The 14560-nt window shown below is 40.9% G+C and overlaps 1 protein-coding gene across 2 annotated transcripts; it reads right to left on the bottom strand.

Moving 5' to 3' along the window:
• Positions 1–313: 313 nt before the first annotated feature.
• On the bottom strand, positions 314–9998 carry LIN7C (lin-7 cell polarity scaffold C). 2 transcript variants are annotated; one of them, XM_004418539.3, is made up of 5 exons: positions 9943–9998; positions 6468–6586; positions 6122–6193; positions 4334–4543; positions 314–3741 (listed from the first exon to the last, which is right to left on the bottom strand). In XM_004418539.3, the coding sequence occupies exons 1-5, from the start codon at positions 9977–9979 to the stop codon at positions 3586–3588; spliced, it is 594 nt and encodes a 197-aa protein (XP_004418596.1). In that variant the 5' UTR covers positions 9980–9998; the 3' UTR covers positions 314–3585. The 2 variants fall into 2 exon arrangements, with proteins under 2 accessions (XP_004418596.1, XP_087289198.1); XM_087433072.1 differs by lacking the exon at positions 9943–9998 and adding an exon at positions 7023–7850.
• Positions 9999–14560: the final 4562 nt, after the last annotated feature.

The raw sequence follows: 14560 nt of genomic DNA, 5'->3' as shown, positions 1-14560 counted from the left end.
GGACTCGGCCTCAGGATGGACGGAGAAGTGGTGCCTCGATGCGCATCCGGGATCCGAACCCGGGCCACCAGCATTGCAGCGTGCGCACTTAACCACCAAGCCACAGGGCCGGCCCTGTTTGCTAATATTTTTAAAAACTATGTCCAGATACAAATTACTTTGGAAGTTCCTGAAATTAATGAGCAAGCGATTTGGTTTTTTCCATTATTTAACCATTACAGAACCGCAACAGCCTTTGGAAAACCACTGGTGGTGAGATTTTGGATAATAAAAAGTATAACACCAGATTGTTAGCAGTGGAGACAACAAAATATAAGTTAGAAAATTCATAAACATACATTTATTCAGGAAATACAATTCCCAGAGTCCTTGACATTTCAACGATCATTCCACATTATAGAATATTCACATGTATTCTTTTAATTCTATATCAAGTCATGCTGACATTCTTTTCAGATAAGCCACAGCCATTTCTTCTATTAAATGCTACAATATCCATTTAAATTGTAAACAACGTACTTGAGCCAAACTACTTAAGTACTTGAGAAAATAACTTCAAAAATTCATAAGAGGAAGACAACGATTATTTAAAAACATCTGAATTTTCAAACCCCAAAGAACTAGGCCACTATAATCTAGTATTATACTAATGGATAAAGTGGCCATATTAAGACAGCACATAATTACCAATGACAGTATTTCTCATCTGCAATTTTTAAACATGCTTTCTCAAATAATAAACATTTATGTTTTTAAGTTTTAAAGGCAAAGGGGGCAGAAAGATGACAGACATTGAAAGTTTACATTTAAACTGCTGGCAGATTTTATTAAAAAAGAAAAACGATAGACTGTAACTACTTCCCAAATAAGGAATGCCAAGTACCTTGTGTTCCTAACAAAATTATCAAGAAGTGCAACCCATCATTATACTTGCAGCTACTTCATAACAGCTGTAAACTGAATTATTCTATTCTGATACTTCCAGAGTCCAGTGTAAGCAGAGCATTTTATAAGGGAGGAACCAGTGGTTCTCGACCCCAGGTGTCCTTTAGAACCACCTGGAAAGCTTTAAAAAACTAAGCACCTGGCCCCACTCTCAGAGTTTCTGATTCACTTGGTGTGGGCTGGGACTCAGGTATCAATATTTTCTAAAGCTCTGCAGGGTGTTCTAATATGCAGCTAAGGTGGAGAATCACTGAATCGACCTATTATGAAATACCAAGAAAATAAATGGAAATTGGGGAGAGAAGATAATTTATAATTTACAAATAAAAAACCTATTATATACTTCCTGTGTGCCTAGTTATGCTCATGGATCACACATTTATTTATAAGATGAAAATTCCCTTCATTTCCTCACTATACCAGACCACTACCGTACATCTTTGCCACCAGTGACTGAAGTGTTCTATGGTCAGGATTTAAAATCCTGGGACACACTGTGAAAACTGCATTAACAAAAACAAACTCCTGCTACTCAGGCTCAACAGGAGCAAGCACAACTACTGTATTTGGCTCCTTTAAGCTATCCCGATTTTAAGAATTATAAATAAGTGCCAACCCACACAAAAAACAGAGTGTGGATTACTGTAGAAGGAAAAAAAAGCTTACTCGACTTACCAAGTTTCAACAGCAGAAAAAGATTTAACTTGGCTGAAAGTTCTGAAAAGCTGAGATACTGAACCAGGAAGCTATAATTTATAATGAAATGCTGACACACCCTTAAAAGCTACTGCAGCTGCAGCTCTACTAACAAGATTTCTTCAGGGTCTACTTACCCTGGAATGCGAGAACACAAGCATAACAATATTACTGTTTTTATATGCACCAATACCTCTTTAATATATAAAGCTCTACAACAAATACCTCTAATAATTTTACAGTTAAATTAAAATAAGTCCATAATTCTACACTACTTTGGTCTCAACATTTTAAAAACATCAATTTTGAAAATATACAATTTAACAACATGATCCTATCAATACAAGCACATTTTGTAGTGGACTAGATACACATTCAACCATGCAATCCAGTGTTCAATACCTAAATGATAAATAACAATGCTGATTAACTTTTATTCTGAAAATCACTGAAAACTGGAATAATCTTTTAAGACTCACAGTGCTCACAAACATGCAGAAAAAGGTATACATTTCTATTCTTCCTGATGGAATGTTACAAAATGCCCACTTTTTATACAAGGTCAATTATTATTCTAAATTCCTTATATATTTCAATCCATTTTCTTTTCAGCGTCTATCATTTAAATTTTTAAAAAACCATACAAACGTTCCTGTAAGTTGTGACTGAAAATGGACCTCTTTAATTTCAGCCTTTAAAAAGACCTCAGTCATTCACTGATAGCTGCCTTTTAGAAAAACAGTGACATCCAGTGGACAAATCAAAGTCTCTCAGAATTCCCATCATTATATATGAATCATAAACAAAGATCGGTTCTTTAGATACAATCATTTTAATATAAATGAGTTCCTACTCACTTTGACAAAGAGCCTGCAGATTCTTATGAACACATCACTTCATAATTTCTATATATCTTAAATATATCCTTCTATCTTCTTCCTATTTAAAATCAATTCTTTAAATTGAGCTAGTAAGAGTGTGTAACTCGTGAGGCTAGTGAGGTTAAAGATATTACTTTTTCTTCTTTGCTTCTGCTATTTCCCATCACAAACTGACTGGCTCATCTCTAGGAATGGAAGGACCAAAATATAAGAAATATATTTAAATAAAAACCAATAGCATTAAAAAAATTTGCAAAAGATGAAACCTAAACCTATTTTTCCATTTCTAATTTGATATATTATTGAATATAAAGAGATGTAATCAGTAATGCTAACAATCAAATTACATCCTCTTGCCTCACTGCTCCAATATTACGAAATACGTTTTAGCAATGATTGTTTCAGTGTTTAAAAACTTACTTTTATAAATCAGTATAAATGAATATTCATTATACATTATGTTTAAATAAAAGTAAAAAACTTCCACTGTGCTGAGTTATGATTTATCATTGATTACATATGTTGTGTGTGTGTTCAAAGTACAAAATGCAGCAGTGATGTTACCACTGACAGTGTAATGAGCTGCTGGGGCGGAGACTGCTATGTTTAATTCCTTGGAAAACTGTAAAGAAACTTCACAGGTTAAAAAAAATAGAGTAAGCAAAAAAAGAACTGGAGAACTGTTATTTTTAAATAAGCAGCCAAATGAAGAAAATTTTTTTTCTAAAAAATGATTAAGAATGTAAAAGTACATTTTAATATTAAAAAAGCATTTTTAAAAATCTGTAACAACTTTATGACAAAATCTGCATTTGAAAAAGGCCTGTAAAAACAGCAGGACAGAATTGCCCTCATCGCCGTTTACTTTTTCTAGTCAGAAAAGAGTGTATGCATCTCTGGAACTGTAAGTGATGTTAAAATAGGCATTTATAAAATGGCAAGGAGGATTTTGCGGGAAGTTTCTGTTTGTTTTTTACAATCACTGGCATTTCGGCCACCTGGTAGGCCACGAGGACAACTTCTCCAGCTAAGAGCAGAACGGGGTAGAAAGCTCTGAACCGCTTTAGGTCTGCTGCCTGCGCTTTGCTGATCTCATCTTTTCAAAGCGTGACTCCATTTCCTCTAAGACCTTGGGAGTATAGCGTACCACTAATTTAACCTTCCCTTGAGCTGCTTTCAGCAGTTCCACAGCTTTTTCATGATGTTCTCCTTCAACGCTCTAGGAAGAAAGCACACGCACACAATTAACAACTAGGTTTTGTAAGTCATTCAAAAGGCAAAACTGTTTAAAATAAACATAAGTAAAAAAGCTTTAATGTTATATCATTTCAACACTATAAACCCATGAAATAATCCTACTTTATCATTTTAATCAGTGTGAAATACTCTGCTAAATCATATTCTGTTTGTAGTCTAGGAACTGGTTTTTAAGTTCTAAATAATTAGCATATCAATATGTAAGTCCTATTATTTCACTAAGTCAGAAGCAAATCAAGCAATTGCCATTCTTGTAAGACTAAAATGAGGGTAGACCTGTAATTTAATGTACTGCCTTGACTACCAAAGAGCTTAATTACTTCATAAAAATCACACTAAGCATTGCTAATTTACATTGGAGAGAAGCAAAATACACTTTAGGTGCTTTAAAAAGGACCACTGTACTAAACAGTACTGCCCAGGATCCCCGCAAGGGATTTCTAAACTGCAAAGCTTCTTGGGTCTTTTTCCTACAATGTCTGTTTTGATAACTGTAATACACCCCCACATGGTCACAACACCTTACTACAGCTAGAAATAAAATCCATCCTCACCACTCCATTGACAGACAAGAGCTGATCTCCTCGCTTGAGGCCCCCATGTCTGTCAGCAATTCCACCCGGAATTATCCGAGAGATATAGATTGGAGAGTTCTGTTCTTTGCCTCCCATAATATTGAATCCAAGGCCCTCTTCTGTTTTTGGTAGCTCAACAACGCGAGGATGAGAATGTCCTTCACTAGCAGCAAATGCAGCGACAGTAGCCTGAAAGAAAATTTCACATATTTAAAAATGACTTTTGTTTCCTTCAGTTCTTTTGTCTCTTTTTTAAAACTACTTTTGAGGTACATCCTTCCGCTGTTTGAACGTCCACAGACCCACTGGCAGTTCTGAGGAGAAGGTCGGCTGAGCGGATGGGCTGAGAGAGGATGACGGGAAAGCACGCCCTGGGACTGTGCAGGGAGGGCTGAGACTGCTCAGGCCACTCCTCGTCCCCTGGTGCCCAGCACTCTTGTGCGGCACTCAGGAAGCAGGCTTGCCGGGCAGATGAACCCTGTGCACGCGAAGGAAGATAATCCTCCCCGCTGCACGCAGCAGCCCTGAGCTCTGGGGCCGGATGGCCTGGCTCCTTCAGGGGCTTCCGGGCAGGACACACCCACCTACATAATAACCTGTGAGGAGGTAGTGTCCTTATATGCTGTACCATTTGTACTATATACTAAATAACTAACTCGTCAGGAAATAACTCACTATTGAGAAAAAGAGGGCGGCATACAGCCAAAGTGAATGCTTTTTTTTTGCTTAAGTTACTACTATACTACTATAACCCCACAGAAGATGAAACAGACCCACATCTTCTTTAAAACTTTCAAATTTAGACTAATCTAGACACAAAGTTGAGATTTTCAGTTTCATTTGCTTTTAAAGGTAATTAAGTAATCTGGTACCATTTTTCATGGTGGATTGGGGTGCATGAGCAAAAATGGGAAGGGGGAGAGGAAGGAAATGAAGATTTGTTGAATACTACTATGTTCCAAGCTCTGAAAGAGGCCTCACTTCACAGACAATGAAACTAAGGCTCAGAAATTCAGTAAGCTGTGAGGGTCATATAACTCAGGAATCAAAGCCAAGTTTCTATGGTTTTTTCTACTCTGTCAAACTGCACCCATATGTTTAAGTGTTTTTATTCAACAGAGAATCCAATATTTCCTTCTGCGAACCAGTAACTATCTATGAAAAATCACCTGCTAATGACTTATTCTACTATAAGTCACCTACTGCTGATATTAACTTATTCTAGCCACATATGATGCACATTGAGGTCAATGTTGGAATTATTTGAGGGAAAACACTGGAACAGAAAAGCACATAAAGCTGCCACCTGCAGCTCTGAAGAGGCAACTTACTACTTACATTATCCGTATCTGCAGAGTTAAGATAAAGCAGAAAGGAAGAGCAACGTGATGGAGTACCCAGTTCTACCTTTCACTGTTCGTGTGGCTTGAGGCAGGTGAACTAATCTGATGCTTCCTCACCAATAAAATGAGGATAATACATAATTAATGGTATAACACATATATTGTATATAACGACTAGCTATTATATGATATGTATATCATTACTTGTGTGCAAGTGTATTTTTAATGCATTATCTAAACTGTATGATAAAACTTTGTAAAGCCAATAAAAAAATGTCCTGTTTCCTGATATTTGGTAAGTTTAGCGTAGCTTGAAAGATACTATATGTTACCTTTCAAAATAAGCCTGTTATGAATCTAATAACTGCATATTTTAAACCTCTAATTTATGAAGAATTCTCTTTTAGTAAATGAAAAAATTTACCTTTGCAGTAGCATTAGCTCTCACTTCAGGACTGCTACTGATGTCCACAGTCTCATAGACATGTTCATATACCTGTAAAACCCCAAGTTATCATCGTGATTTTAAATTTCAGAATATACCATGTTTGAGTTCCACGCGAAGCTAAGGAATGTGTTAACATTTTAGGCAAAGTTATGCATCTTTGTAAAATGTTTTTCTATTAGAAATTCCAAAAACAAGAGGAGCATGTTCCATTCCAATGTTTTTCTAAAGTTTGTGTTCTTAAGAAATTCTGAACCTAAATTTCACAGTATTATCTTATCTAATTAACTCAAGTTTTCAGTAAACTTTAATCCCATTTACTCACCTCTCTTACAGCATTGCAGAATTCACTTTGAAGGACTCTCTGTAAAGCCTGAAGTTTCTGTGGTGGTACCTCTCCACTCCTCTGTAGTTTTTCCAACAATTCAATTGCTCTACAAATATCTAAAGTTAAACAAACACACACCAATAGATAATATTCTCTGAAGATTCTCTAAATTCCTATGTCACAGTGTAGGAGTTAGGATTCACTTCTCAAGGACTAACAAGAAATATGTAGAACATAGAGGGGAAAAAGCCTAAGAGTGTGCACTTGTGTCTGTGTAGGGAGGAAGGTGTGTGTGCATACACACATCAGGGCGGGAATGTAAAATCTGAGAAGAATGCTACATTTTACAGTAGGTGAGGAAGAAATACTGATGTTGTGCACACAAACAAAATTTGGAAAATAGCATCTTTGGGAGACACAGGAAAATTGAATATAAAATATGAAATGTCACAGGAAAGGACTGGGGCTCAAATGTGATAGACACATGAACATTGTATTGCTTCAGAAAAGCTGAAAGTATTATCTGGAACTATTTAGTCAATAAAAATTTACCTGTCATTATTAGTAATCAAAACACTGAACAGTACAAAACACTGTGTGCCAGTGAAGTCACTGTTCATGTCCCAAAGGAAAACACGATATTCATGCAGACGCGAACTGTTCAATAACAGGTGCAGTTAGTGGCAGGGACACATTTAAAACAATGGTACAGGGGCCAGCCCGGTGGCGCAAGCAGTTTAAGTGCATGTGCTCCGCTGCGGCAGCCTGGGGTTCGCCAGTTCGGAAGGAAGATGGGCACAGATGTTAGCCCACGGCTGGTCTTCCTCAGCAAAAAAACAGGAGGATTGGCAGATGTTAGCACAGGGCTGATCTCCTCACAGAAATAAATAAATAAATAAAATAAAATAAAACAATCGTACAAATGAATAAAATCAACTGGTCTGTTTTCAACTTAGGATCATTAACACAATGTTTTAATTAAGCCAAGCTCAATCAAATACATATATGTTTACAAAACAGAAAAATAAAAATAATTAGTTTTGTCATCTGATCTCAATACTAGCGGTGTGATCTTGGGCAAGTTACTGAACCTCCCTATGTCTCAGATTCTCCACTGTAAAATGGAAATAACAGTACCCTCCTTAGAAGAATTACCTGACAACTAAACCAAAAAATACACGGAAAAGGGTCTGGCATGTAGCAAGCAGAAATGTTATGTTACATTGGCACCAGTTAATCATAAGAAATAGTAAGCGGTTGTACACATTTATACAGATATATTAAGCACGTTAGGCAATTCGCATTGGGAAGTGTGAGCATAAGTGTTTAATGAATTAAGACATTTTATAAGATTCAGGGTCATGCTACAACACTGTTAATGACTGTCTCTATTTTGATGTTTTTCTTACCTATTTTTGTACCCCAAGGGGCTAGAATATCTATTATTCTACCATTCCTTGCCTCCTTTAAGTGGAAGAAGTTCTATTATACCAAAGGACTGGAACTTTTTCTTTATAGAATTAATATGGCCTTCTTTGTGTTTGCAGCTGAAAAACTAGAAATAAACGTAGTGAAGAAAGAAGTAGATTTTTCAATTTCAGGTAATAAAAGCTTAAACTGATGTGAATCAAATGCAATGGAAACACACTTTCCCCCATTCTGATACTCTACCACTAGGATGGCTGGTGGGTGGGGACTGTTGGTTCATCAGCTATTTTGACTTACAAAGTTACAATATGTAAGCTACATGAAAATTTCCAATTACCAAAAAAATTGAAAAAAGTAAAATACTCTCTACTGAACCCAAGCTGTACCTAATTTGTGCTCAAATGTGTTCCACTGAATCATATGATAATTTAGAAGACATTCAGGATCTTGATCATATGCACTCATTTTATACTGTAGGATTACTGGGAGTGTTTAAATAAAGTTTAAACAGAATTCTAAATAAGAAACAGAGTTGATGTAATCTGACTTTCTTATCCTGCTAGATGGCAACCGCTAATAATTCATCCTACTAAGATGCTGAGCATTCTACTGTGGAACTGAAGAGAACTCTGAAACAGCAAAAAACAAAGCCATGACTACCAAAACTAAATGCCAGAGGTTAAGTTTCACATTTTGTGCTGCACTTAAAAATACAAAAGACTGCCAACATGCTAAAATCCTACAACTGGCTTTCAAAGAAAAACACCTACTCCTGTTAACACCAAACAGATTTGTTCCCATCGACAAAGCACAGTGCCATTGTGCTCAGGAGGAAGATGTCACCGTCTCAGGCCTAACTTAGTAAGTCTTCCCAAAGTTGCTACTTCTCTGTCAAAAATGATGCTTTAATTAATGATCTGGCGGGCTGGGGGGTAACGATGTCGTTTATAAACGGTGAACACCATAAGGAATCAACAATGTTAACTGCACATTGGCTTGTGTCAAGGCATGAGGAAAGAGGTTTCTCTAAATACAACAATTCTAAAAATGCATTCCCTTCTCAGAGCAGAAGTTACTTAATATTCAGAGCATAACTGCAAATGTTAGTATTTGCAAGATATTTTCAATCTCCATCCTATACTTTGTTTACTACTGTACTCAAGATATTTAGTTTGTACTTCTTGACTCTTACCAACGACTTCTAATACTGGTATGCCAAAAGGATGCTTGAAATTGCATGAAATAAAGGATCTGCAGAGGAAAGAGTGGAATGTGGAAAATCTGTAAGAGAACCCCGGTAGGGGCATGGCCATGTATTCTCACTGGCTTTTGGGTCTCTAATCACTCAACAAAACAAGTTTTATTTTCCTTGACAGTTTGCTCTAAAAAGCAAGCAACCAGCCTCAGTGAGCAGTTGTACGGTTTGTAGAGAAGAAATAAGACTACACTTGCAAACATTTTACAATCTACCACTATTCCGGCTAGTTATGTAACCTTCTTCCCAAGAGCAAATCAGCAGCACTGTTTTAAAGCACCTTCTCCGTACCTGGGAGGGGCACCAAGGCCAGGAAATACCCCAAAACAAACAGGAGTGAGGTGTGGTCAAGGCAATGACGGGTTTGTGCGTGCACAGGAGAGGTGCTGTGGGGACGCGCTGTGTGTCCAGGACGCGTGGGTGCAGGCGCGGCCGCCGGGCGCGTGCATGAAGGCGGGCAGCCGTGCAGTCCGGCCGGCCGGGCGTGGGAGGGGTGCCTCTGGGCGACGCGGCTCTCAGCCCGGGGCCCGTGTGCGGCGCTTGCGGACGCGGACAGGTGATGACCGGCGCTGCGCCCCGGGACGGTCCGTGCCAACTGCGGTCTGGGCATCACTCGGGAGACCGCAAACGCCCTCCCTGGGGCCGGGCGCCGCGACGTCGGCGGTCCCCGGGGACAGCGCGAGGGGCAGCCTGGCTCGGAGCCTTGGCCGCCCCTCTCCCCCCGGCGACACGGCCCGCCTCCACCCCTCCGTCCGTCCCGGCCCCGGCCCCGGCCGCGGCCGCACTCACCCCGCTCCAGCCGCACTGGCTCCCCCAGCGCCGCCATCTTCTTGCTGTGCCCGCAGACCCACAGGAAATGACGACAGAGGGGCGCGGCGGAGGGGCGGGGCCTACGGGAGCCGGGGGCCGGGGCCGGGCGGTATCGCGAGAAAGGGAGCGGGGCCTGGGGGCTTGCGGGACCTCGCGAGGTGGAGGCGTGGCCGGCTCGCCAGGTGGGCCCCGTGCTGTCCCTCCCGGGGTTCCAGGGTTCTCGAGTTCCTCGGTCTCCTGAGGTTGAACAGGGCCGCCTTCACGACCTTTGCTCCCTGCCTCGGGATTTAACGTCGTCCCACCCGCTTGGAGCCCTTGGCTCCACGGGGAAGAGTCTGGAGTCTTGTCCCAGCTTGACCTCTACCGGCTCTGTGAGCCCGGACTGCGCGCTTACCCTCTTTCGGCCTCAGTTTCCCCATCTGTGCCATGAAGGCCCCATCTCCGAGGTCTTTTCCATCCTTCAACTCTGGGATTCTGTGACAATCAGGCGTGTCATTGAGATATTGTAAATTCTCCTTTTGTGGCAGCGTTGCTTTAATTTTAAAAATCAGGACAGGAGCCTTCCCTCCAAATCTGTTTGCGAGTGAGGATGGAAAGTACGGGAAGCGTGAAGCGCGCCTGGGTGAGTGAGCCAGAGAACAAGGCTCTTTGGTGCGCCACGAAGTAACAGTTTAAAAAAGCTGATCCAAAATCTTACGTAAGTGAAATGTCCTGAAGCCGTGATATTCTTAATGCGTTACAGAGTCTTAGGGCCACTTTTGAAAACTTCATGAACCAAGAAAAATTTTGTCGTCAGTTTAAATGGAATATTCATTTGCCCAGTGTTTAGATTCCACTAACATTTATTCAAGCCCTGGTCTGTGTTGATAATATCTTAGGTGTTTTCATATACAAGTGTTCAAGACTTCATGATAGGATTGTTTAAACAACCTCCAGGTTGCCCCTGGCCCACCCTTTCCACCCAACTATAATGCTTTCTTCTAATCCATCATGAATGTCACCACTATACTCGCTTTCCCCCTTGAGCCCTGATTTCATCATCAAAGGCTTCTGTTCGCAAACTTTCAGTGGTTTCTCACCCTGTTTCCTCTTTCTGAAGCTTTGCGTGCTTGACCCTAACATCTATCTAACCTCGTTTCTCGTTATCCCTCGAATGCAACCACCACTCAGGTTGAGGTGGCATATCCAAAACCACGTTTATTCTTGATTTTAAGTCTTCATTTATGTTGCTCTTATGTGGAATGCCCTTCATCTCCTCCACTTCTCCAAACTGTATACATACTCAGACTGAACCCATCCTCCCGGTCCCTGCTGAAGACACTCCACTTCCACTAAGCTTCCCTTCTCCATCCTCCTCCCCTTCTTTGGTACATGATGGCCCTTATACCTGCAGTAGCACTCATGTGCTCATGTCTTATTCATTGTTGTCGTTTGTTCAGCCACAAAGGTGTTCAAGAAGTGTTTGTTAAATGTCTGATGTCTGCCAGGTGCCTTCCTAGGCACTGAGGGTACCATGTGGAGAGAGACAAATGCAGACTTCGCCCTTATTTCTTCCAATATTTTTTCTCCCCCATCCTCGGGCTTCTCTCCTTTGATGACTCCACTTACAGGTGTATTCTGCTGCCTGGCATTATCTCACGGCTCACTGATGCTCAGTTCATTTTGTTTTTTCAAGCTTTTCTCTGCTTCCTTTCTTCAATATCTAATATTCCCTTAATCCCATTTGGTTCACTTTTCATTTTAGACATTGTAGTTTTTATCTCTAGCAGTTTGATTCAGGAGTGTGTGTGTTTTTCTGCATCTTTCATGTTCTTACTTAACATACTCAGTCTTTCCTCTAGCTTCTTGAACATATAGAATACAATTATAATGGCAATTTTAATGGTCTTATCTACTAATTCTAGCATCTGTGCTATTTCTGGCACTGTTTCTATTCATTGATTTTTCTCTGCATTATGGCTCATAATTTCCTGCTTCTTACTTGACTGGTAATTTATATGTATGGTTCTACTCTGCCTGGCAGGAACAGGAACTATTCTCATGAACGGAGATTGTTGATGGTTTACTTTGTTCCTTTTGAATGATCCTTTCCCTATCCTTGGTAATTTCTTTTTTTTTTTTAATAATTTTATTTATTTATTTATTTTTTCCCCTAAAGCCCCAGTAGGTAGTTGTATGTCATAGTTGCACATCCTTCTAGTTGCTGTATGTGGGACGCGGCCTCAGCGTAGCCGGAGAAGCGGTACCTCTGTGCGCGCCCGGGATCCAGACCGGGCCGCCAGCAGCAGAGCATGCGCACTTAACCGCTAAGCCACGGGGCCGGCCCTATCCTTGGTAATTTCTTAACACATAGAATCATCATGAAATTTCAGAATTCCGTGAATAAGTAGAAGATCCTAAAATTTTCAGAGAAATTGAAAAGAATAAAAAGCTACATTCTAAGGACTGGGAATCAGAACAGTTATAGACCATTAATTATTTGAAGCATAGGTGAGGAAGAAAAAAGTTTTAGGAGCTACTTCTGAGTGAAGAAAATATGATTTAATTAACAACAACCCATTTGTACTCAACGTACAAAATAAAAGAATCAGCTACTGTATAAGGAGAGATTCCCTAAAATGTCCCTCCCTGATTCGTAAATCCTTGAGCGTTAGAATTGGGAGAGACCTAGAGAGTCCCACTCCTTCACTTCACAGAGTGATCGCTGTCCTGGGTCTCAGAGGAGGCCGCTGTGAGCACGACGTGACAGAGCTGCTTTAGCTTTTATGCCCCTGCCGGGTTGTTAAGCCACCAGGCTTCTCAATCAAGAACTACTCTTCCTCTGGAAGAGCTCCTCTTCACCTGTTGCTTCCTCATTTAACTTCCTGCCTCGGAGGGGAAGAGGAACACTCAAGTGAGAATAGGAAGTCTGAGTCTAGACAAATCCCAGTGAAAGCTAAATTAAGCAAATTTAGTCTTTATAGGAAAAATTAAAGTCCTAACTAGGCAGCCAGGGCATGAAAGCTTCCTTTCTTTCTTTTCTTTTTTGCTGAGGAAGACTGGCCCTGAGCTAACATCTGTTGCCAACCCTCCTCTTTTTTTGCCAAGGAAGATTAGCCCTGAGCTAACATCTGTGCCATTCTTCCTCTATTTTGTATGTGGGTTGCCACCACAGCATGGCTGACAAGTAGTGTAGGTCTGTGCCTGGGATCCAAACCTGTGAACTGGGCCGTCAAAGGGGAGCTCATGGAACTTTAACCACTACGCCATGGGGCTGGCCCCTTTGTTCTTTTGTTTTTTGCTGAGGAAGATTAGCCCTGAGCTAAGATCTGTGCCAGTGTTTCTCTATTTTTTTTTTAAAGATTTTGTTTATTTATTTATTTTCCCCCCAAAGCCCCAGTAGGTAGTTGTATGTCATAGCTGCACATCCTTCTAGTTGCTGTATGTGGGACGCAGCCTCAGCATGGCTGAAGAAGCAGTGTATCGGTGCGCGCCCGGGATCCGAACCCGGGCCACCAGCAGCGGGAGCGCACACACTTAACCGCTAAGCCACGGGGCCAGCCCAGTGTTCCTCTATTTTGTATGTGGGTTGCTACCACAAGCATAGCTGATGAGTGGTGTAGGTCCACGCCTGGGATCTGAACCTGTGAACCCGGGCCACTGAAGGGGACCATGCCTAAGTTAACCACTAGGCCTTGGGGCCGGCCCCGAAAGCTTTCTCAACTTGTTGCAAATACAATGTGTTAAGACAGTGTCAATTAAGAGAAAAAGGGGGTGGGAAAGTTGGGGGTGGGAGGCTGTCTAGAGAGGCAAGGAAATGGAAAGAAATGTGAGGAAGCAAACCACTCCCTGTGGGGGGTTTGACTATGTTACTGCAGGTGGAGCCACACACAAATGGGCGCGACTGTGTAGAACAGAGATTCAAAATAGCCACGCCTTAGTGCAGAGTGCAGCCTCACTCGCAATAAAGGGCTCTACTCAGGAATCCATCAACACGAAGTCTCAGTTTTCTTTCTTTTTCCAACAGAGTTTCCATAAAATACTCCTCAGAAAAGTAAAATTTTAGACAAATGGCTTCCTTTATTTGAAGTGAATGATGTTGTCAAATTAAACAACATATAAAAACACTTGGTCTAATCAATCAGACACAACAATATGGGGAAATCTCTTCAAGAACACCTTTTGAAGGGAAGTTTTGTTGCTCACAGACCTCAGATCAGAACACAAAACCCCATCTTGGGGTACCAGAGATCTAAAGTAAACCCTACTTTTTGGTAGGATGAGTTGCAGATTATATTAGAGTGTAGGGTTTATTTTTTTAATGTCAGTTGTTTCATCATCACTCTACAGTGCGTGTAAAGGCACAGATTGATATATTTTTTTGGCATCTTCCTGACGCACCCTTGCCCTAAATAAATCTGTTTGCCAGGATCTTGTCGCTTAAATTAGCCATCTCAAACTCTTGGTCCTGCCAACACAGGCGATTGTGCCAATGTTCTCAGCATCTACTGGCACACGAGCTGTTGCCTTTTCTTTGGCTTTCTCTGTGTACCTGGGACCATCATCCTTCCTTCATAGGACAGCAGTCTGGCTTATGTGTCCCTGAGACAGACTTCAG

Source organism: Ceratotherium simum, chromosome 7 (assembly GCF_057802395.1).
Source record: "Ceratotherium simum simum isolate JZ-2026a chromosome 7, ASM5780239v1, whole genome shotgun sequence".
Lineage (NCBI taxonomy): Eukaryota > Metazoa > Chordata > Mammalia > Perissodactyla > Rhinocerotidae > Ceratotherium > Ceratotherium simum.
Note: the sequence above shows the minus strand (reverse complement) of the source record. Positions and strands in the feature narration are given on the sequence as shown.

What these genes read in the sequence shown, in the direction of transcription:
- LIN7C (XM_004418539.3), bottom strand. Translation starts at nt 9,979, where the DNA reads ATGGCGGCGCTGGGGGAGCCAGTGCGGCTGGAGCGGG. An exon ending in GCCAGTGCGGCTGGAGCGGG is followed by an intron (nt 6,587 to 9,942) that starts GTGAGTGCGGCC and finishes GTTTAACTTTAG; the next exon opens with ATATTTGTAGAGCAATTGAA. An exon ending in GAGCTAATGCTACTGCAAAG is followed by an intron (nt 4,544 to 6,121) that starts GTAAATTTTTTC and finishes ATTTTCTTTCAG; the next exon opens with GCTACTGTCGCTGCATTTGC.